The 25,246-nt window shown below is 36.1% G+C and overlaps 1 protein-coding gene across 1 annotated transcript in view; it reads right to left on the reverse strand.

The window, feature by feature from the left end:
- The window catches only part of LRP1B (LDL receptor related protein 1B), a gene marked incomplete at both ends in the record, with an annotated part of 678,833 nt that overhangs the window by 411,545 nt on the left and 242,042 nt on the right, over window positions 1-25,246 (reverse strand). The window contains one exon of the mRNA XM_080346793.1: window positions 1,466-1,603. Coding sequence (XP_080202919.1) covers window positions 1,466-1,603 — 138 coding nt within the window. The remainder of the gene's footprint in view (window positions 1-1,465; window positions 1,604-25,246) is intronic.

The raw sequence follows: 25,246 nt of genomic DNA on the forward strand, positions 1-25,246 counted from the left end.
CTAACATACGATTTTACTTTTAGTCTATTTAGTTTTTTTCTGATCCCATTAAATCTCCTCATTTAAAGAGTTAAAATGACAATAAATAAAAATACAAGAGAGTTATAATACAATAATTATTCAGCACTGAAAATTTTGATCCTCTGCCATTTACTCCAGAGTAATTTATCCAAATTTATTAATTATTGAGGAATATACATTTAAACAGTGCTTAATGGATCCATATCATTCACTGAAAAAGACTCCTCTGCAACTGTAGGAAGTTTCAGTATGGGACAAATAACTGCTGTGGTCAGTTGAACTTTCGGGGTTTTTTGGATGCTGGGATCAAAATCAATCTGCTGACACGATTTTTGACTTTGTGTAATGCTCACTGAACAAGGGCTATACAAACGTAGAGCCTTCAGGAAAAGAAATTATTCCTATCACTGTGAATAACAACTGTCATAGATTTTAGACAGCCTGTATCCTCACCTGGTTACATAAAAATAACTATTTGTAGTTGTGTGAAGTCAGCACTATTAACATTGATTAATTCCAGCTGGCACTTTTTTCCTTATTTAATTTTTTTTTTCATATGGCTTATTTTTGGTATGGGCTTAGACTTGACTATGACAGGTCTGGAAATCTGTCCACATGAACTTTTAAATTCCAATTTTACTTTCTGAACCTTACCATTAATTGTATCTTTTACTGTATATTGTCAAATTGGATTGTAGCAGAAGCCCCAGGAGCTATTCCTGAGTTTCTGCTTTTGAACATGAGATCTGTTGAGGATCATCAACAATCATTTGCCTACAAGTATAGTCTGCTAATTGAGACTAACTGACATGTTAATAACTCATTGTATCCAAGACTTGGGCTTATGGCAACCTTGTATTACCCTCTGCTTTGGGGATAGTTACATTTTCTGAGTAGTACAGCTGAGATATTAAAAACCTTCACCACCACCAATTCCTGCCTAAGATTTCTCATGGCCAGAATGTGGTAACTACACTCTTGAAGAGTAAATTACTAGAATAAAATCCTCACAAATGCAAATCCCGAATGCAAAATAATGCTCATAGCAAATCTGATGTATTTTTCAGTGGTATTCTTTGGCTTTTTTGTTTAAACAGACGATATAAGGAAAAAATAAAAAATATTCTGTTACACACTGCTGCCCAATCTTTGCTCCCTAAGAACAGGCTTTCTCATCTTTTGGTATGACCTTTTCCATCATACAAGGTTAGTAATTGTTAAAGTCCAAAGACCTGTACAGGCTTTTCACTTCCATTCACTTCACACAAAACATTTTTAAAATGAACTTGAAACACACATAAAAATATGACTCTATCAATCCACTTTTGTTTTATATGTATTCCCAAGAATAAGAAAGTCCCTGTTTTTTTAAACTAAATATACATGTAGATATCTATCTATCTATATCTCTCCAAAGACTTCAGGTTAAAGCAAATTGACTTACCCCGGCAATGAACTCCTTCATCGTACCCATCAGAACAGTCATAAACACCATTGCAGAGCTGGGACAAGTGAATGCACTTGTTTGTACCGATGCAGTTAACGTAATTCGGGGCGCACTTGACATCTACTTCCTCAGGACCTAAAAAACACAGAAAATTTCTTATAGGTATTTTTCTATCTACAACAAGGCAAAGGAAGTTCTACGTTGCATTTCCATTTCAAAGCTAAGAGCAACACTCCATGTATTAGTCCATTTTGCAGATTTTTAGTGCATTGTCATTGCATTTAGAAGAATTAAAATCATCAAGAAATTATTAGTGCAATAAAAAGGAAACCAATGGGGCAGAGAGGATTATTTCCCCAAAATACAGGTGTTTTACAGATGTTAAAATTAAGCTTTGCAAACATTAAAAGCTATCATAAGATTTTCAATTGTCTTGTGAATAACATATTGAGAGTAACAAGTACCAATATTACATTCAGTGTTGTGCTACGTAGATAATTCTAGATATTTATGAGGTTACGTATAAATATTACATATGTAGGGCTGCATAAGATCAGATAAACTGTTCCTCCAGCCCAGGAATCTGCCTCTGAATCTGTGCAGTACATGATGGGAGGGAGCGGACAAGGATGCTGTGATTGTTCCCTTTAGGGTACCAGCCCAGCTGCAATCGCTCTGTGGCCCCTTATCTCTGAAGTGTCACGTACAGGGACTTTTGAGGAAGTTTAGGGGTTTTTGAGGATCACTTTTGTTTCTCTTAGAGAAATTTCTAACCAATAAAAAATTAAAAAAATAATACACATGATAAAGACACTGAGATTTTTAATGCACTGCTAAGAACATCTAGAGGTCTGAAGGGCTTAGTTCATTTAGCGGATGAATGATAATTTATGGACAGTACATGAAGCTCCTTGTTTGCACATACTGGAGCCTGAGTCTGTGCTAAACTCTGACAGCTTGTAAGAGTCCTCAAGGGAGACGCACCCCAGGACATACTATGCTCATGTGAGACTTGCTTTCACCTTCTTCAAGGCACTAATCCAAGCCAAAGGATGGAAATCACAACCAGTAGCTCCCTTATAAGTGGGAAAATCTCCGCTTCGGAAGATCTTGTCTCTTGAAGTCAGCAGGACAGAGCACAGGAAGGCTCTTTTAAACAAATACACATAGTATTTTTACTTAGCAGGCTGTGCTAACGACTAACTTAGAAAACTTGTCCTGACTATAAAACTTCAATTACAAATTTCCACTGCCTTGTTATTAGACATGTCAGGGAACTGTCCACCTCTCAGAATGGGCACAACAATTACTAATTCTCAGCAGTTCACAATGCATCTGCCTGTAGAAGGTATTTGTCCCACCTCTGACCCTTCCAGCTTCTCACCTGGCACCAATAGAGTGACACCAATTATATCTTTGATGTATCACCAAATAACAGAAACATAGCACACTGGTGCTATGGGGGTAAAATGGCAATGAATATGGCGATAAATGTATTCTGTCTCAAACAATTTACGTTCTTCCAGGATAAGAAAAAAAAAAACAACACATTTTTTATTATGATGATATGGTATATACAGTTTTTCAAGAAAACTTATTTCCTAAGCTAAGGATGCAGGATCTAAATAACCTTTGAACTCAAAGAAAAGAAACAACTCTTCTCACTATACTCTAGATTAAATAAGTGCTTAGCAAATGTAAAGGCACCCAAACACTTCACAAAGAATACATTTTTCCTGTATTTTCCAGCAAAATATATAAGGAAATCAACAAGAGGAAGTTGAGAGATAGTTAAAACTTATCCTAGATACTAGGATTTGAATACAATGGTTCTTAAGGACATGGTTTAGAGGTTGACTTGACAGTGTCATGTTAACAGTTGGACTCAATAGTCCTAAAGGTCTTTTCTAACTAAAACAATTATATGATTCTAATGGTAATCAGCGAAGTGTAACCTCCTGTAGAGGTTACTGCACCATGTAAGAAAACCAGAGGTGGGGGCAATGGGGCTCCATGCCCTTCCCACACAGCATGAGCACTGGGTGGGGGGTTGTTTTGTTTTGTTGTGTGTGGGGTTTTTTTTGTTTGTTTGTTTGTTTTGTGGTGTTTTTTTGTGAGTGTGTGTGGTTTTTTGGTGTGTTTTTTGGGGGGGGAGGTGTAAGACACTTCATCCCATGAAGTGTCCTATGCACACAAAGCTCACAACAGTACTTAAAAGCTCTGGGAGTGCCAAGTGTTCCTCCAAGATGGGTTTAACTCTGAAGAGCTTCCAAAGAGGAATGTAAATAAAGCAGCTTAGGATAGCCAAGCACTCAGGGTCAGGTAGCCCATATAAAACCGAGAGGATTCATTTGATTCCAACTTCAGTTGCATCAGAACTTGAAAGCACCTAACATTTAACAAAACCAAGCTAAGTTTCTGACTTGCCATTTATAGTTTGCTTATTCATTGCATTAGGACAACTCTGAATAGAGTGTGAAGAGTAAAAGCATTTTTCTTCTAAATTAGAGGACATACATTAAAAAAACCCTTACATCTGTGAAGCATGTAAATGACAGTGCTTGCATTACTTACATATAAATCCAAGATTGCTAGAGAGCTTTCAGCATCCACAACTTGCCAAGCAGAAAACGGAGCTCTGTGACTAAAAATATATAAGCATGTATATATACACCTTCTAAATTCAATGAGCAAAAAGATTGACTCTCTTGATTAACATCTACAACCTCAATAGCACTAGTCTGATATACTCCTGTCTAAATATTTGGGGATTTAATTTTGATTTGATGCTTCTTGCTTTTAAATTGCAAGACTGCTTCAGGACACAAACATCCTTCAATTTTAAATTTGTTATCTAACTTAAAATACTAGTGGAGGAGCTTCATAAATTAGATTCCTTTGATTGGGAACCGTGTATGAGGGAAAACTGAAGTACTCTCCAAGAAATATTAATGACTTTGTTTTGTTTTCAAGAGAAATTTTGTGCACCACTTGTGAAAACAAAAGGGTTATGATTAGAAGCAATTAACTTACTCACACGGTTAAGACAAACTCATATGTATTTTCTGTTTCCTTACTATCGTGATGCTTTGGAAGTCAACTTGAAATTTAAGAACTTCAGACCACAAAAGCCCTATTTTATAGGACTTGTGACCTATTTTGACTGCAAAATGATTCTAAAAGGTAACAGGTCTCAATCATCCAATGTCAGTGGAAAAAGACAGCATGTGTGAGAGACTCCCTGCTCACAGTTGCTACCTCCTTCATCAAATAAAAAAATTAAGCTAAATGAAGCTGCATGTCACGATGCCTTTGAAGCAGAACACGCTTTTCCCACTGAATCCTACCCAGCTGCTGCACTTTCTGAAATGTCTAATGCAAATAAAGATGAAGAGCTTCTTATCTTGTTTATTCCTCCTCCTTCTCCCTTTAACAGAGAGACACTTCTGGCAGCACTACCAAGTGAACTTTGGGAAAAGGACTCTAAAAGTCCTCCTTTTCAAAATAATCTCACTGTATTTTACTTTAGCGTAAGAATGCTAAGAACATAGAAGACGGATGGTGTCTTTTCTTCCCTTCAAAAGATACAATAATTCCTAGCCTTGCCAGTTGGTGGAAAAATAGTCAAAACTGCTGGTTGCAATTATGGTAATACACCATCTTGATGTTTCAAACACTCACACCGGGACACTGCAGTGTCGCTCATGAAGCACTGTGCGGCTCGAGAGACACTGGCTCAGGAAACTGAGTCTCTATGCACCTCCTGGGGATAAGCACCTCTAACAGGTGGATAAATGAGAAATGGAAAAACAAAAAAAAGAAGAAAAAGCTGAGCAAAGGCCATGGGGGAAACCCCTGGGGATGGCAGCCCACATGGGTGGCCCAGCCTGAGACATCAGGCATCTCCATGGGGATGAGCCTTGATGTCCACCCATGGGTGAGGGTCAGGATCAGGTGAGGGTACCAATGTCAGAGGCAGCCCTGGGATGGCCAAGCAGGGCCACAGGGATGGGTCACTGCTCCTTAGGCTCTTAGGGACATGGTTTAGTGCTAGACTCAGGTCATGGTTGGACTGTATGATCTTCAAGGTCTCTTCCAACCAAAATGGTTCCATGATTATCTCACCAAATCCTCCAGAAGACAGGCTGTGCCCAGGAGCAGACAGGCTGAAACCAGGAGGACAGAAGATTTCTTTAGTTTTTGAACTGACCAGGACAGCCATTTCTGATTTGGTCACACTGTGTCTGCCAAGACTCACTGGACTTTCCCAGCATGTGAGAAAGCATGGAAGAAAACTTCACCGTGTTTTAGCAATAGCCGTGCAGTTTGCAATTAATCCAGCTCAACTCCCTTCAACCAAAGTGCCCTTACTTGAGTGGAGGTTGAGAAGAGGAAAGAGATTCCTCATTATATCCTCCAGCAAGAGACAATGGGATCCAAACACAACCTCTGGTTTCCCACTAAAGGAACGTCATGAGAAAGTACTAAAGGCCACTTTCAGAATTAGCAGAGACATTTTACCATGCACTTTCGAAACGTTATCTGTCTTAAATTTGTACTAAATCAAAATGGTACCTGTCTCACTTCAGGCTCATACCATACTAAATTTCTAACTACAGAATGCAACTGAGACTCCACAAGCTCATTATTTCCATTAGGTTTTGTTATCATAAGCAATATATAAGTCTTTATTAGCAAAACTTGTGGATCAATGTTATTTCATTATGTATGTTTTCTTCTTCTAGAAACACTCCTCTTAATTTAATGTAAATTAAGATACAACTTTGTGTGCTAAGTTTACTAAGGAGTTACAAAGTACAAATAAAAATATTTGCAAAGATTGTGGAGATAGCCATACAAAAGGAGACATGCTATAAATCCAAGGTACACAAAAAGTTATTCAAGTACAGCAAAACACACCCCCCTACTTCTTGCAAATTCATTTAGATGCTCATATTTGATGACTGTTACGAAAAAAACTCCAAAGCTGCTACTTCTGAGTTCATTTTTCACCTTTGTCTTTCTCAGCTGTTTTTGCAAAGTGTTTTTCTTTCAACATCTCAGGTAAGCAAGGCAGTAGCTTGCACTTTTAAATAAGAGACTTGGCAGCGAAACGTGGACCATCCCTTTTACATCACTGCATCCCATTTACTCAAAGACAAGCGATTTTCCAGCAGCCCTAATCCTGGGCTGTCCCCAGGCACAAGAAACAATAATACCAAACTCTGAAATGCCTTCAAAATTCGCATTTGTGTTGTACATCAGTGATTTAGAGATCGAGTCTGTTCTCCCAAGTGCCCAACCTTGGCCACAGCGAGTGGTTTTCCTGAACAAAACCTCATTCCACCGGTTCAATGGACTTTGAATTCCACGTGAGTGAGAAACCTGCAAAAGTTATTTGGTACCTTTTTGTACCAGGTACAAAAGCACCAAGAGTGCAGTGGATGGAATCTAACCCAAAATCAGCAATTTTGATGCAAGTAACAGTGTTGTCAAAAAACAAGTATTACTGTTCTGACTGCAGCACAAATTCCTCTAGAGAAGTTTGGTACAGCAACTACCCAGGTCTTCTCTGTCGTATTATCAATGAAATTCATTAATGACTGTAACTAAGACAAAATAGCCCATAGTTTAAAAAAGAATAATCCATGTAACTTTTAGGATATCTCTGGATAAATATGTGCTTAAATGAAAATATTCCACTGCGGTACAATACAGTATCTGGCTTGTCAAAATCACATATAAGATTGTGAGACCTGTTTCTCCCCATTAACCCCCCCTGCCCTGTAGCATCACTGCAGACTCAGAGCACAGCATAGGATATTTAAGATTGTAGAACTGATTTAAGAACTTAATATTTATTCTTTAACATAGCTCCTGGCAACAAGAAACAACCTGCCACATGCAGTCAAAGCAACATAAAAATAGCTGATACAGTTTTTAAAGTGTGAGAAGTCATACTCACATATGTTTTTTGAAATTTACTTTTTGTCCATTTCATCGACAATAACCAGGGATTTTAAAAGTGCTCATCTTTTATAAAACTTGAAATCACAACATCTTAATGCTTCTGACTCTGCCAAGCAGAGTAATACTGTACCATAAAGATATTTAAGTTTTAGGACTAAATTATGGTCATTAGAATAGATTGTTTATGTGGGAAAACGAGAGATTAATGGTAAAAAAAATAAGAGATTATGCTTCTATGATTAATACTTTTTATGTTAAATCTTTAAAAACTTCCATGAGGTTGGATACCACATATTCATTTCTGTAGTTACAGGTTAATGTAAAGTGTAAACTAGGCACATGTGGTATCTCATGGTATCATAATTGCTTTAAAACTATTTTTTCCACACAGACTAGATGCACACTTTTAATAGTAGGACTTTTAATCACTGGGTAGATTTATGGAAACTGCTTAAAATCTTTACTCTTTGGTATCTTATATATATGCAAAGAAAGGATTTCATATTTAATGAGGATTTATGTGTCTTAAGTAACCCCTTATTCATTGCTACTTATAGTCATACGCTTTATTCCACCACACGGAATGATAATGAACGTAAGTTTGAAGTCACCTTCAATTAAATCAGGGATTCACCTGCCCATGAAAGAAGAGGAATAATAAACATGGTAGGATGTGGTCAACTGCAAAAAAAGAAAGCAGGTGAGATATTGTGCTGTTCTCAGCACAATAAAAGCTGTAATCTCTGACCATGAAGACACAGCTTATTGTCTCCAAAATATTATTTCATTAGAAAGAATAAAACTAATGGCAGCCAGTAGGTCTGTGAGCATGTGAATGAAGGAATATACTTCTAGTATGGCCTCGTGACTTAGGAGCAAATGTAAGAGATGAGCTAAAGAACACAATACTGAAAAAAAAACAGAAACAAAAGAGAAAATTAAGAACTTTAGAAATCAAAATATGGCTTTGAGTCACCAGTTTGAAAATCAGCCATCTGCACTGATTCACAGCCCTGACGAGTCTGGCGTCTCATCTCTCCTCTCTTTTCATAAACAGAGGAGTGCAGACAATATCAGCCCTGGGGTATCTACCTGCATTTCCTAGAACAGTCTTTGGCTCATTGGGCTCTGCACAGGGAGAAGAAACACAGCTTTCCAAGCCAAAGTTCCCCAAATCCAACCAAGTATTTGCATTGATCTAAGTCGGTGCTTAGAGTGCCAATATGTAAATTTAGTCACTCAAAAACTCATAATGAAACTTAAAAATTAAAAAAAATAAAGAAAATTGAGATTTACTTCGGAACGATGGTTTCCAATTTTGTCTGTTACTGCAGACAAAATGGTTCACAAGGTTACCTCTCTGTACAGCTTAACAGGCCTCACAGTGTCACACAAACTCCAATTTCTATGCTGCTGTGCCAGGTTTTTAGCATTGGCGCTAGCGCTATATCCAAATTAACTCACAGGTGCAAACCAGAGCATATGGAAATTGGTGTCTGATGTTCCACAGGTGCCTGCCTATTCCTCTTCGCGTGTTTTTTATAAGTACTAGAGAAAAGCAAACAGCAGACAGCCCAAATCTAATATTATACAATAACTTTGACTGTTTAAATACTTCTTTTTGTTTAAAAGCATGAAAGTTGTTTGCATACTACCATTATAATGACTCTGGTTGAGCAAACACCCTCCCTTTGGCGATCTTTTTCCCCGATCGCTGCTGTGTGTCAGACACTTGCTCATCTTCGCAACACAGATGTAAATAATTAACGGAGCCGCAGGACTCATCTCTTCTATTGTAATGTAGCTGGTGCCACTGGAGAGAAGCACAAAAACTATGCTGATGGTTGCACAAAGGCTGCCAATGAGAAGAAAAAAGGTAGGGAAAAAAAGAGCAAACCTTTCTAAAACAGCTCAGTTTTGGATCATTATCCAAAAATAAAACCCCCTGGGCACAGACAGGCTGGGGTGAGGACACAGATCTTGGAGTGATCAGCCCAAGAGCAGCCACCAGGATGGGGACCTGGACTAAAAGTGGGGTTTATCCAACATAAATCTACTTACTAAAGTTGTAAAAGCTTACGGTAATCAGGCTAATGAGAGTAAAATCAGCTCCTAACAGCAAAATCCACCTAGATTCCTAAATGCAGTTGGACATTTTGCATCCAAAAATTACCTCAAATTTTCTAATTCACACAGTCAAAGTTCTACAAGACTGGAGTAATTTTTCACTGAATGGATCTAAATTTAACTATTTCTAGATTGAACAGCATGACAACGTGATTTTGTCTGTGTGTGTGTGTATATATATATATATATATATATATATATATATATATATATATATATGTATTTGTTGTTGTTAAACAACGGTGGTCCAAGACATCAATGGACATAAAGGAAAACCCAAATTTTACTTGCCCACCAACTTTTCTGCAGCCTCTTTAGTTACAGAAAAAGAGCAAAGTACAAATGATGGCAGACACAAAGAAAAGAGAAGAAACAAGAGTAGAGTTTCCTGAGGTGTTCCAATGTTCTTTCCAAATAATTCATGCACTGTGTCAGAAGATTGATGTAATAAATCAATTAATAAATATATAGTGCTTAAAGACTGCCACACTGTATCAAAAGGAAAATTAGTTTAGGGCAGAGGGTTAACGCAGATACAAAACTGCACTTTATAGAGGAACTGACAGGGACCTAAAGTCCAAAAGACAGATATGTTTTAATGTGATTTTTTTCTTTGCATTTGCATTTTTTCAGATGTCAGTTAAAATGTCTTTACTGATACCATCAGCAAGGCTGCATCTTTATGCAAGAAGGCAAAAGAGTGTACTCTGCATATGACACATTTCTATGACATTTCCATCCCTATAGATCACATTAAAAAATTGTGATCCTTACTAAAGGTAAGGTAAATATCTTAATTTTTGCCTATTGCTTAAATTAAAATCTGCTATTCTCTCACTGCTTCATTAGATGCTACCATCTCATCTTTTCTGCACAAATAACCTGACTTCCACTGTCTCAGATTTAATAACTCTCCTTTTTTTTATGGACTCTATAATACATGCATACATACATATAATGTCTTAAAAAGAACATATATAAGCTAGTGTGTTAATATGGTAAATCACACTTCCAATTCCCCATTCTATAATACCCTGGAGTTGTGAATATAATTATTGGAAATGGATCTCACATAGTTTTCAAACCTCTGATTTTTCTTAAATATTCCTAAATTTCACCCTTAGAGTTTTGGTTCAAGTTTGTCATAAATGGAGAAACTTAACCTTGCAAAATTATATAGTACAGAAAAAAATGCATTATCTCATATGAACTACCAAAATCCCCCTCTTTGCAGTCAGAAAATACTAATAAAACACATAGCTATAGAGAAAACAGATTCGTGTTTGGAAGCAAGAAGAATTAAGATCCCACAAGAGGACACACATATCATGATCTTTTCTCAAAAATCAAGTCTCCCTCTTATCTTGAAAAAACAAAATCAATGTGCCAGTGGCGTTTGATTAAAAACAACAATAAAACAATTCTCACCGTTATAATCTTCCATCACAACTGCCCGGAATAATATAGTTACGCATCAATGACTTGTAGTATTTTTATACATGTGCTCAATGACCGCAGTTTCAACTTGTGCAACAAAACTTACTATATAGACAACAAGAGAATTTATGTTCTTTGCTACAGTCCCTAAAAATTATAAAGCTAAAACACAGTTTTACTAATCTCTTCATTGTAGGATGTATGAAAATCAAAATAAAAAGGAAGATCCTTATATGTACTTATACGCAAGCAAAACACTTGCAAATATATATTCCGTGGTTATTTTTGGAGAATGGATTTGCAAACATTTGTCAATGAATACTACAGGAAGAGGGAAAAAAAAAGCTCTTGGTTTTCAGGAAGCAAAAATAATTAATATTCTTTGTACTTGCGGAGAGAGAAAAGCTTTGCTAATGGTTTTTTTTTGGTGATTTACTATAACACAGTATAGCAATACTTCACGATCAATGAAGTAAAACATGAATATTGTCTCATGTAGATGGCCGTTCCTCATTAGTTATAAGGAGCCTATTTTTAATTTGGAGATTTTTACTTAATTAGTGTCACACATCTCAAGGCTGTCTTGTGTCAACTGTTGTAATGACTCGATGTCTACACGCAATACAAAATGGGCTGCTAATAGACTCTCAGTGTGAGAAAAATGATAAATTAGGTGAACAAAAGAAGTGTTAATTACTTCCACAATTAAAGTATCTAATACCAGCAATATCGTAACACATCAACACTTATGTTATAGGTACTTACATATCCAAAGTGTATAAATGTCAGTGGAAAAATGCATGTAGAAGTTCTTTATAGAAAAAAAAAAGTAGTGTAATAGAAGGGGCTGGATAGAAGACAGAAAATGAGATCTGAATCTCTGCAGCACGTTCACTCGATTAGACATTATAAAAATGCATTTGACTATATTTACACACATCATCTATCTATGTATATTTCATTCTATTATTTTCCAGTTGGCTCTTCATTAGGCTGCAGAAATTCTATTAAAATAAGGGAATAAAGAAGTTATTTACTGGATCATATCTGAAGAAAGCTTCGGACATTCTGATGGGAATCCTTCCGTAGCACCTACAGAGAACCTCAGAAATGACTATGGGTTGAGACAGAATTTACTCAGTTCATGTTTGCATCAGGAGAACTGGAATTCAAACCCAGAAATAGTCCTAAAGTCCCAAGTAACATGAAAGTTCACAGAGTTTGATGAGATTCATAATGTAAGACACAGGTGTTTTAAAAACAAAAAAGGACTACAACATACACTGATACCTTGACTTCTTATTTTAAATAGCAAAAAAATGAAGTTTTCAGCTTGTCTGCAATATATTAAAGCTTTTCCAATGCTAACGTCATCTACTAAAATCATGTGTTATTTATGGGTTTGGGGTAGAAATTCACCATTAAAATGCGTAACTGTGTTCTGTAACCCCATGAAAATTTAGCTTAGAGGGCCAACACTTTATAAATATTTGAGCTTTTTTAAAAAAAGAAAATGTTATTACATCTGCATTACTTACTTATTTTAAAGATTAACTTATATGTTTAATTCAACTTTACTGCAGTAACTTAGAAATACATCTCATGCATTTTTAAACTGAGCTAGGTATTTTGCAATCACAAAGTTATTCATTTTTATTTTGTACACAGACACATTAATGTAAACTACACCTAATTAAAATAAATTGTGACATGTTTCTTCTTACGCGGTCATGCACTGAAATGATTGAGAACCAATTTTAATTGTTCTAAGTACAAAATTTAACACTACAAAAGATTTAATCAGGTTTGTTAGAGTACACTCTGCTTCAAAAAGGTAAAAAGCACAAGGTTTCGTATCATATAGACACTGATGGTCCTGTTTGGTTCCATACTAGCCTGTAACTATAAACTGACTTGGAATGCTATCAATTCCAAACAAAAAGCAATATATGTTTTAGTGGATATCAAAGTAAAGTTTCCATCTCTGACAATAAATCCATGGCCTTACTTTCTTAGAAAGAAATGTAGAAAATATCACAAAAATATAGAAATATCACAAAAATTAGAACAGCTGGTAAGAAATCCTGTATTACTTACAGGAAACATTTAATTAGTAGTAATGATGAATGTTATGCTGGTGTTATATATAATTTTCTACAGTTTAGAACTTATTACTCCATCAGATTCAATGTGGAATTTTTGTTCAGAACTCTTTTACTGTTTTGTCTTTAATACATTGTGACTCAATAGTTACAGGAAGATTCAATATAGAAATAAACATTATTTAACACTGGGTCTATATTTAGCAAACAACCTAAAGTTCTTGAACAGATCTATAAACAAATCCTTTCACACTTAGACAAGGAAAGCATACAATTGACTTTGTAATTTCACGATGATTAAAAAAAACATAGCAAATCCTTTATGAAGTCTTGAGTAGAGAAATATTATCCTTCCCACTGATTTACTTTCAACAATACAGACCTAGGCCATTTTGGTATGCATGCATTTTCTGGTATAAACATGGTATTTTCAAGTCTATACTGAGCTTTAAATTCATAGGCAAAGAATCCTGCCCTTCAAGAACAATGGTGTGATATTCATGACATCAAATTAATTATTATTCTATTATATTAAAAACAAACAAACCATTTTAACCATTTAACATTTTAACACTACTAGTGAATCAGTGTTCAGTAATTTGGGCTGAGAATGAGCAGTATCTATCAAATGAATAGGTTGACTTGCAGCTCTGAATAAGTGCTGCAGTTTAAGTGTCTTTTGAGTAGGGACATTTATTGTTCAATTTAAAGAAAAAGTGGAAATTTTCCAGGAAAGTGATGTCACATAACAGATATTGTTGGGGTACCACTGTTCCTGTTTGGATGGTTGGGTTTTGTTTCTTTGTTTGTTTAAGTCTACAATAATGAAAGAAGGTATATATCTGATAACTACAGAAGATGTATGGGTGAGTTTGAGTGCTGTCAGAATTATTTACACTCTTTCCAGTCAGATTACTGAAGAAGTAGTTCATTTACAGGAACACAATTTCAAGCAATTCCTTTTGTGGTTCCTGAACTTGTCTGCTTTCCTCTGGCATTTGGTGAAGCACAAAAGTCACTTTATTCTGATGAAAGCAGCTCAGAAAGAAAAGATCGTGATATTCATATTTTACCTGAATACATTCCTAAGGACATTTAGGACATATATACTTAAAGCTTTAATTTACAGACTGCTGCAATGACAATGTTATCCTATTAATCTCAAGAGTTTCCCTTTGTGCTGTGTATTTCTGGGTTAGGACCTAAAAAAGTACCATAATTGTGTTCCTTCTCTTAGCATTGCTTGGCTTTCATCCCTGTTCAACTCCTATTAACCTTAATCAACTTCCACAAGAGCAGGATGGGATTTTAGTTATCATGCATTCATATTTTTAATCTTCAGTTTCTTACACCTCAGTGTCTATTTCCTTCCAAAGCAAAGCAATCAATGGTGTCCACAGATATTTTGCTTTAAAAGCATTTTGCAAACATTTAATTTTTTGTCTGTCCACTACCTCCTATGACTCCACAAGTGCTAAGTCTACATCTAGAGCATCTAAGGCATGTGGAGTGAAATTAGGCAAAATTTAGACAACTAAATTCAATCTTGAGAACTGGAAAAGTCCACTAAGTGGAAAAGTCACTTCAGCGAGTGCCATCCATTGATATCCATTTTCATTTCCAAGCAGCTCTATGTAGAAACACCTGGGATAGCCCAAAGCAGGGGTGTTTGCACAGCACACTGAAGCATGGCAATAGAGTTGCAAGCTCAGCTGCGAAAAACAAACTTTAAAACAATTTAAATTAATTTACCTTGATGATTAACTGCAGCTGGGATCAACCTGGGCTTTCAGAGCTGCAACTAAACAAATGCTGGTGCTTATAGCCCTAAGGCAAACTGAATATTTTTTCTTATTTCCAAGCCAAAGACCTGAATTGCAAGTTAAGGACTAGAGCTGCTATAGTAGACAGAAGAATTTGTATTGTCTTTTTGTGTTTTACTGGAGAAAGATGGAGTTAGGTACATTAGATGCCTTTTTGAGGGGTGTCCATTTACTGTACAAATGCTCTGCAGGAGTACACGGTCTGAACACGCGTAATATTTTAGTACAAAGCCTGTAGGGATCCAACATTGTGCCAAACTACCCATTTTTACTTTGTTAGTTTTGCTTAAAAAAAGAAAAGAACTTCAGAACCTCTCCCTGGTGAAACCTGCATTTGTTCTCTGACTAAAAGCAGAGATTAAATCCAACGGTGTTTGTTTTACTGTCAATTTGTGGTAGTTGACTTGCCCATTCTACACAAGAATTTGTTGATGTCCTTCTAAATCCAAGATCAGTTATAAAGATCAGTAGCTAGAATGACTTTCTATCCCTGTTTTCCATTTTGCTATTTAAAAAAAAAAAATGTTGTTTCATTCTTGCGTTATTAAAATTTGGTTCAATTTTAGAAGAATGGAGGAAAATTCTTTTTTCCTTCTCTTTGACCTTTACATCTCAATTATAAAGAGTATAAGTAAACAATGGAGTTGGAGGGAAGTATTTTAAATGTAACTTCTATTCTTGCTCTTTCTCACAGAAGCTTTTTGCTTTTTCTCATGCTAGAGATGATTAAAAAAAGAGACGCCCACACCACGAAGACCAGTCTCAGCCTCTGGACTTCTTAACTATGTACAACAAATACTTGAAAAGCGATGTTTCCCTTTCTCTCTGCTATTGTCCTGTGGATGCTTTTAAGCAAAAAAATTTCAACATGCTGTTTGCGGGACCTTTCTCCCATCTTTTGTTATCTCTGCCTCCTGGTGGTCTTTGTTTTGAGTTTTTATTTTAAAAAAATACCACTTTCAAGTGCTTTCTTAGACCTGACTCATTTTCTGCCATTCGCATTACTTTCTCTGATTCCCTTTCTCTGGTTTTACCCTTTTTACACATAAAAAAGAAAGGTATTGAAGCTGAGATCACAATGTAAAAATATTTGCCCCATTTTTCCTTGCAAACATACTGCCTAATTTTCAGATCTGTTCTTTGGAATCTTAATCCTCAACTTCACTTGTATCAGGTTTGCTTGAAGGTAATTCTCCTTTATCACAAGAAAAATACCCAACAAACCTCCTGGCCTGTGCAGCAGTATCCAAATAAATTTAAAGGACTTTATTTAACAGCTAAACAGAAGTGCTTTTCCCATTTATTCTCCAAAAGAAGTTGTGGGGCTCCTTGCTCCCAGTGTGTGCCTTGGAACACGAATATTAGTTTTAAAAGTTTCTCCCCTCTCACTGCCTACAAAGCAGCTATAGAATCAGCAGTAAAAATAGATATGGAAGACAAATAAACAACAGAAATGGTATTGGTGTAAATATACCTGCATAGTCAAAGTAACATTGGAAGTATAACCCAGGATCAGAGACAATCAGTTAGGTAACAGAAATAGGCAGTAAATGGGGAAAGAAACAAAATTAATAATAAAATCAAGAACTACATTTGCTATAACATTTTTGTGCACTTCAAAACCTACAATGTTTGCTGAAAAGCTTTAATTGATGAGTAAGAAAATAAATTTTTCTTAATTTAAATGAGTTGAAAAAATAAGGTCTTACGTGTGTATCTATAGATTCAATAAATGTATTTCCATGTCTACAAATAGACACATATTCACTTTATTAACTCTCATTGAGGAACCTTTATGTGTAGAAAGACAAACAGGAGGAACATTTGTGGAGCTCCATAAGAGTTCCAAAGCCTCATCACTGCTTGCATTGTTTCCCTGGAATATTTATTGGTGTGCAGACACAAACAACTATTACCTGAAAGATTATCACTTGGAGCTCTAAGTGAAGCCACTCAGTCCCCAGGAAAGCTCATATAGAAATTGCCACAGTTTCTGAACAAAGTCCATAGACTTTAGTGCCTAAACTCCGGAACCGTTTCTTTTTTTAATACCTAAAGTCTGAGACATTCTGGGTTTCCAAAAATCCTTTGTTCTCAATGAATTATTCAAAGTTTAAATTTTACATGCACAAAATATCAGAGTATTGTAATCCTGTCCACGCACTGCCAGGATTTTAACTGGTTCAACAAGTAGATTTCGAGTCAGGCGCAGCATTTCGTTCATCATTCAGCTTCTTTTTCAGAGGTGTTCCATTATTTGATGACTAATTGCTGTACAGAACATCCTCTCTCCTGTTCCACAGTTTAACCTGTAGTTTTTGTGCAGCGTACAGCGAGCTTTGCTGTCAGAACCATTGGGGGAATGGAATTCACGCTTGGCCTATTGGGCCAATTATGCTCCTGCACGGCCGGTTCATAGAGCGACTTTTAGTTCACAGGAAATCCCCTCCCTTTCTGAACACAACTACAACTCATACAATTAGTGTCCTTTTATATCTGAAGAAAGAAATCCTAATGTTAACTAAATGCATTTTTTCCTCTTGATGTGCCTTCACAATGGCACCTCAGTCTTATTAGTCCACCAGCCATACACTACTAATAGGGTTTTTTCTTTTCCTTCAGACTTCGCATTTCATCTCACTTCTAAAACTGTATTTACCACCAAGATTTGATTTTTCTGAACGCTTTTGCATCTTTTTTGTTTTCATTAGTTTCAGTTAGTCCCTGTGCCATAGCAATTCCATAGAGACTCCATATTTTACCAACTTTCTTTTATCTTCTAGAGAAGTAGATTTCCCAACAGATCTCAATAAAAGCAAAAAAGATTTCTGAAAACTGCAGGCAGACTTTTGAATGACCCCTTTCATCACTTATAGAGGTTTATGCTTTTCTTTATCTGCCTTTATAATAGAGATTTTCTCTAGGTTTTCTATTGTTAATAATCATTAGGTGTTTTGCTACAGCTTACTTTTTCCTTTCTGAACAGAAACGGAATACGAAGAAGAAAATTGGTTTTGTTTTCTGAAAATGGTCCCCAGAATGTTGTAACCTCATTGAGATTTCTCACCTGGAGCAGAAGAAACACATGAATTCAAGTTTTCCACATCTTTGATCAATACTCAAAACACTGGATTAATTCTGTGCTCTCTGATTTCACAACTTTCTCAATAACTTCTACTTAAAACTGATACTGTTCATGCAGTGAGTGTATTTCAACTTTCAGCATCTCTCATTCACCAACCAAGTCCATATATTCCAACATAACCACATACCTCTTCACATAACAGCATAATTGTCTTGCATCAGTTCATATTTTCGTGACGATACCTCAAGTGTCTGCACTGTTTATTTCTGCAGCTCTCAAACAACATCAGTGAGATCAGTAAGTAAAATAATTTTGCTTTGCTTTGTTTTTAATGGGAAAGCTGAGACTTCTTCAGCCTGTAGCTTAAATTGTTCAGCATTTCAAATACCATCTGGTTTGTGCTGGACACATGCCATGGACAGACAAACACTTACAGAAAGAGACTCGGCTGTTATTGCCACATTCATCACTTGCCTCTGTGGTTTTTTTAAACTGCAAGTCTTTCCTGGTTCATAACCATATTTACTTATATTTGCAGGAAATTATCCTCTTTTAACAGGCTACTTTACAATTTATTTTAAACACAAACTGAAGAAAACAAATCATCAGTTTTCATAAAGGCTGAGAACCTTCTGCTACCTCCCACCGCTTCTCATCTGGACTGCGGGTGGTGTCACCAGGTGGGCAACTCAGACCAAGCACAAGTGATGCAGCAAGAGCTACTTCAGCCTTCACAGACAACTCCACCCCCCAGCTCGTCACGCAGACGTTACCTTTAGTGAAATGAAAAGCAGTTTTCAGTGGGGAAAAATTGATTTTGTGCCTGTATTGAACTTGGCAAAACTGCCTCATAAAGAAAGGAGTAGATTATTTTTTTTTTTTAAGTTTTGAAAATGACTTAAAACACCTTTTTTTTTTTTTCATTCTGCCATATCCCTCCAGGTTTTATGGAAGGATCGTTCTTCCTATCAAAGACTGTTTGAAAGTTGGAGGCACAGTCACATGTACACACTCCCAGAGCTGGCAATCAAATACCTCATTTCTCCTTAGGTCTTCTAAGAGCTTCCCAGTAGAAAGCCATAGATAATTAACCCCCTTCTCCCTCCTGTTTGCAATTTTGCAAGCACTATGACTACCCTTCTGTTTTATTTTCCAGAAACTCTGTAGGACCAAAATCCAGTAACATTAGTGTTGCTGGGATGTCAGTGCAATCTCATTCATCCCTTGAGCGTGGCAAAGTTTGATCATGTTCATCCTGAACGCAACAGTGCGCTGCATGTTGTAGAAATGGATTATCACTTCTGATTCTTGTAAGTGTCACCTACTCAGCCAAGCACGCCATCCTTCCTACCTGTACCTTTTTTCTGGTTGCAATGCTGTAACCACTAGTTTAAACCCTCGGATGAAATTTTCTAAAGCCAGACTGCTTGTTTGAAGGCTGCGTTGTCACAAGCAGCTGCATTAATTAAAGTAGAAAATTCAAATGTTTTTATAGTCATTCATGCTTTGAAGGAACTTAAGATTTTACAAGCTGCTTTTCCAGCTGTTATCTCACTTTTTCACCTCGTCTTCCCTGTGCTTTCTCCCAAGTGTTGGTGTTTTTTTCCCCTTGACCTAAAGCGATTTTCAACTTATCTACATTCAACAACCAGGAAGACTGCTTGAGCGACTTGACATCTGTTTCCATAGAGCTAGAGATCTCTCTGTCACCCTTGATCTGAGGACAGTTGTTGAGATGCACAGAGATTCAAATGATTGTCAGATCTGACTGTAATCGGCCTTTTGTAGAGCTTCAGTGAGCTGCTGAACAGAGATATCATCTCAGGAGGACAAGTGCCTCAGTGCACACGAGCTGACTGACATTTATTCTTTAGGCCAGCACAGCAATCAGAGTTTGACCCTGTTTTGGTGCTTAAAACAAACACAAATGTAAAAGAAAAGGCAAAGGGGAAAAAAAATACTTGCCCCTCTCCAATCTAAAACCTACACTCTCATCAATGACCAAACAAAGATAAATAAAAGTAAACTAAAAACCTACAAATTAGCTCTATAGATAAAGTAAATTCTATCTGACTTCTCAGCAAGGCACAATTCTCCCATTCTATCCAACTTCTTAGTAAGTCGTAATCCTCTCCAGAACTACAATGTTTGATTCTGATTGAGTTCATTATCCTAATGTCATCAAAATGTCTCTCCACCTCCTATGAAATGAGTAAACCAAATGTTAATCCTTCCAAACTACAGGGTGTAAGTGAAGGCCAGGATGTCGCACTGGTCTGCAGGACATGGACTGAATCTTGTCCGTTCCGTTATGTTAGCAGATAAATAGGTGGGCAGATTGGTAGGCAGGTAGGTAGACAGATGGGAGATTTTTGCTTATTTGTTACATTATCTGATTTTATGTCAGAAGAACCGACATTATGAAAGGAAGAGAGAGCACAGAGTGAATAGAGGAGTGTACCCATCATTGATTTTTCTCTTCCTGCATTAGATGAGGCGAACTGAAAGCATGTGAAAACACCATTTTACAGTGACAGAGAGAGCCTTCAAAAAGAAAAAGGCAAATGTCAGTAAAAAAGATATAAAATAATAGATGTGAAAGCATTTTAAGAGGATGACAAACAGCAAAAGCAGGAAGGATGAAGAACAGTAACTACATTTATCACAGAAAAAAGCTTTGCGAGCTCTGGGTTTGATAACTCTTTTAGTGGATACAACCTTCAAGAGCAACAGATGCTTTTATATTATTGACCCTTTAATGAAGAGCTACCAACTTTTAGTCAGGAAATCTTTCTGAAAACCAAGTCACTCAGCAGAAGCCACTCCTCACATATTTGTTAGATATTTATGCCCTGATCTGGGTATTTGGTAGTAAACAAAATCTTTAATCTGAGCAAGTAGATAATGTAATCAATTGACAAGAGGCACTAGCTGCAGAAGGGAAAGGAAAAGAAGAATCAGATGAAATATCCAAAAAAAGCCATAGTGGTAGCAAAGAGAAGACACGGCAACAAAATATAGGAAAAAACCCCAAAACTTACACAATAATCTGATGCAGGTCTGCTGCAAGTAGAACTACTTAAAAACATCTAAAAATCTCTAGTTTGAAGAAACATACCTAATGACTTGACAAAGCATTAATGTACACATGTTGAACACACAGACAAGTACTGAAGACTAACAGAAACAAAGCTTTACATAAAATATTGCTACTAATTGCGTAGTATGTATGTGTAACTAACAGGTACCCTATAATAGTCTCTACATAACATAACCCCACTATACTAACCTCACACAAAAATAAGAACTATTAATGCAGTCTAATATAATTATGATCTTCACAGTCACCATTTACTTCAAATAAAAAAGGTTTACTGTACTATGGGACCCTGTGATTCCCTAGAAACACATATTTATATAAATCATCAAGAAATATTAATGTAAAAGTGTGAAAGATTGATTTAAATAAAATCTTCAAAAAAGGTTTGGATCAAGATTTCAAGATGATTTTCATTCCAGTCCCTGAATTCCAGGAAGATTTGTCAATATTGATATGTCCTCCTCACTTTTCTGAAAGACATATTTAGCTCCATTTAAAATAACTAATGAGGCTTTAATTTGAAAAACATCATATCAGGGTCTCGAGGGTATGTTGATGGAGAGACAGTATGTAAATTATCAAATTCAAGTAATCAAATATACAAGAAATGCAAAAAATGCATGCAAGATCATGCATAATTGACTACATGCTAAGTGTAAGCACAATACATTTTTAGTAATTTGTTTATTAGACCTATAATTGAACTTTTTCTTCTATTTGGAGATAGTAATACTCTCTGACTTTTCAATAAGGCAGCTGATGTTCTTTATTTCAGACTTTCAAGTATGACTCTAAGTGCCTAACACAGCTAACATCTATATAATTACAAGCAGATTGCGTGGATATGTTAGTTAGTATTTTTACATTATTTGTTTATAGCAACATAAATCAAGAATAAGTTCACAGAAGTCAAGGATATTACAGGGCTATAAAGTGGATGACTGTTAAGATGACCTGCCCCATTAGAATAAATGTTCATTATGGCTGCCTTTCAAGTAGGAAGAATTGATTGATGATGGGGGGAAATATTCCCCATGCTCAAGAGAGACAGAACCCTTTACCTGATAGGAATGATCACATTTAGTCATCAATCAAGATCAGATGAATCATTTATGCAACACACTTGCCAGCATAAGTTCCTTACTAGCCATTCGACTATTAATGTACCTTGTGATACTACTCATTTGGTTTCTGAATTCCAGTGACATTTCTTCCCTGCTTTGATTTCTCTTCAACCAAGCCAGCTACGAAAGCTATTCCATAGATGTATCACAGGTGTATCACTTCCTTTGCACAATGTTATGAATAAAAGTACCTTTTTATTAATGTTGCAAGGAGAAAAAAGGTCTCAGGAATTTTTTTTAAAATATATATATTCTTGCAACTTGGACTGGCCATTTGTAATATTTCCTTATGTCTAATTGCTGATATATCATGACATTTTTACTTAAACTAAAGATCAAATCAAGATTACATGCAGTTCTAATTAAAGCTGTAAACCCTGAGTACCAACTGGGTGAAACACAGACTGTACTGCTGGATGAATTGGCTTTCAAACTTCCCTGTGCTGTTTGTTTTTACCTCTGTAATTCCACAACAGGGGTAACCAGTCCAACATTAACCTTGAGTTTGAGACTGAAGAAAGATTCTATATACTACTATTCAAATTAACCAGAAGAAATGAAAGAAGAACAACAACAACAACAAAAATCTATCCTCCTTGCATCCCTGCTGCCTTTCTTTTCTCCTAAATTTTGTAAAATGTATTACATATGATAATCACAAAGTATCATTGAGGAAATAAGAAAATTCGCACTATTCCAAAATGGTCTGTCTCTATCTAAACAAACTCACATGAGAAGGATATGAATTTCCCAGAACTGAAAGAACTAGTTTTGAAACACTGCTAATATTTAATCAATGACGTTTGATCTCCTTTATTCACTGAAGGCTGAACTAAAACATGAATGCAGACAGAGCCTGGCAGAATCATTGCTGGCTCCACTGAGCCAAGTGGGCAGAAAACTAACACAGGGAAAACAAAATTGGTAAAGATGTACACACTGACATGAGATTCATCAAAGCCTCACTTATTTTTCTGGAACCAAATTACAGACACTAAGACAGGAAGCTCTTTCTGACATCGGTAGCTGTCAAAAAGCTTAACTAAAACAAGAACCTGGGATACAGTTCTGCATTTTAATTTCCATCAGATTTCAAAACTAGATATTTTTCAGTCCTACAGGCAAATTACTTCAGAACATGATGGTGCAAATGTACCGTTGTTTCATGTTTCAGCTACTTTTTCCACTCTTGCACTTAAAATACTTTGGCCTCAGCCTTTAGCTCCTGATGCTTTTGCTAATACTCTTTTGCCCACTACCTTATTTATGTTTCAAATTTTCCTGGTTTGGTCACCTACTCTGAGATTTCATGGGTTTTTTTCACCTACATTTATTAATTATCTGCTTTCTTTAATACATAAGCAAGCTGTATTTCTCACTGTAGTTCCTGGTTGCTTCTTACTGTCTTTTTCTTAGCATCCAGTACGATTTTTAACCCAAGTCATCACAATAGTTTGCACACTCAGCTTAAATCTCATAAAGGAAAATATTTCAGGTATCGGGCTATCCCTGTCTAATTACAAGGTCCTTTTAAACATGTTCCCATCTGAAAGAATCTCCATTGCTGGTTTCTTCTGAGTTGACAAAGCTTTGAGTTGGGGACACGCTCCACAGCTTGAACACAGACTGTTAATCTAATATTGATATAAATTCCATTATTATTTGTTACACGGGTGCAGGAGAAATATGCGATATGTAGTTCTATTAATTATCTATTAATTGAATTAAATTTTAAAGTAACTTGAACATCGTAAGAGTTCAATGGAAAATTCTTCACAATACAGGCCCTTGCACATATGTCTTGACTTCTACAGATAAACCTTTACTGTACCATTCTGGATCAATAGAATTAAAAAGAGATTTAAAAGAAACTCTATAAATTTGACATGTCAGCACTCATGCCTCATTTTATTACTTTTTCCCCTTAACCTAAATAGTGTTTGGTTTCCATAAGTGTTTGCAGAAAGAAAAACTTTTGCGTCTTTGTCAGTGTTCTCAAAAAAATTATTTGTTCAACAGCTTTAAGATATTCTTTATCTTCCCGCCATTTGTAAAAATGCAGGATTTCCCAGGAATTAACAATCCATTCACAGTTAATTACATTGCAGACTAAGAGCTTTAATTGGTCAAATAATTATTCGCTAAGAAAATTCCAGCGAATTATTTTGAAGTACGCTGGGGGCGGAGAGGAGGGTCGTATTAGTCAAGAGGATGCAGCTGCAGTAAACATTCCATGAAACCATAAAATAATTTGTGTCTGGATAGGTTGAGGAACACTTTTTAAAAAAATTATTCTTTTCTTATTAAAGGGATATGGAAGAATCACTATGCCAGCTCTCCCTTTCATCCAACCTCCTCAATAACTTTTAATCTTTCAAAAAATGATGAAGCAAAAAGTGCCCTATGTGGGAATCTGTCCCTTCTCACAAGAAAGGACAACAAATTCCACTGGAGTAGTTGTAGCTCTACATGAACAGCAGTTGTATATCCCGGTACAAAAGCTGAGAGAAACTACTCATTTGATTAGTGTGTCCTGCAGTGCAAACCAGCATTAATTACACCCCAGCTTCTAGTTCCTGTATATAAGACAACAAAGAAACTCTCAGCAGTCGGTTACAACCAGACTTGAGTTTCTTTAGAGTAGGATCTATCTACACTCAAGAACACGACCTTATCTCTGCAGCTTTGTTTGCTTTTCCAATTGATTTCGATCCAGAAGATAGAACTTATTTCAGTGATGAACTTCTGAACAATACAGATGTGGTATTTATCCTATTTTGTGCTATCTTTTTGCAAAATCAAAGCTTTTTTTATTACAATCACACCTTTGAAATATTACTGATTTCCCTGAGATTTGTCCCTCATGGTGAATGTGTCTCACTTCATGAGACATGCAGAATTATAAAGCTCAGTTTTAAAGAAAAACATGCAAGTTTTCAACTTTTAAAATATTAAGATCTTGTCAAAGAATAGTAGGGGGAAACCAATCAGAACAGTATATAATAATTCA

Source organism: Nesoenas mayeri, assembly GCF_963082525.1.
Source record: "Nesoenas mayeri genome assembly, chromosome: 6".
Lineage (NCBI taxonomy): Eukaryota > Metazoa > Chordata > Aves > Columbiformes > Columbidae > Nesoenas > Nesoenas mayeri.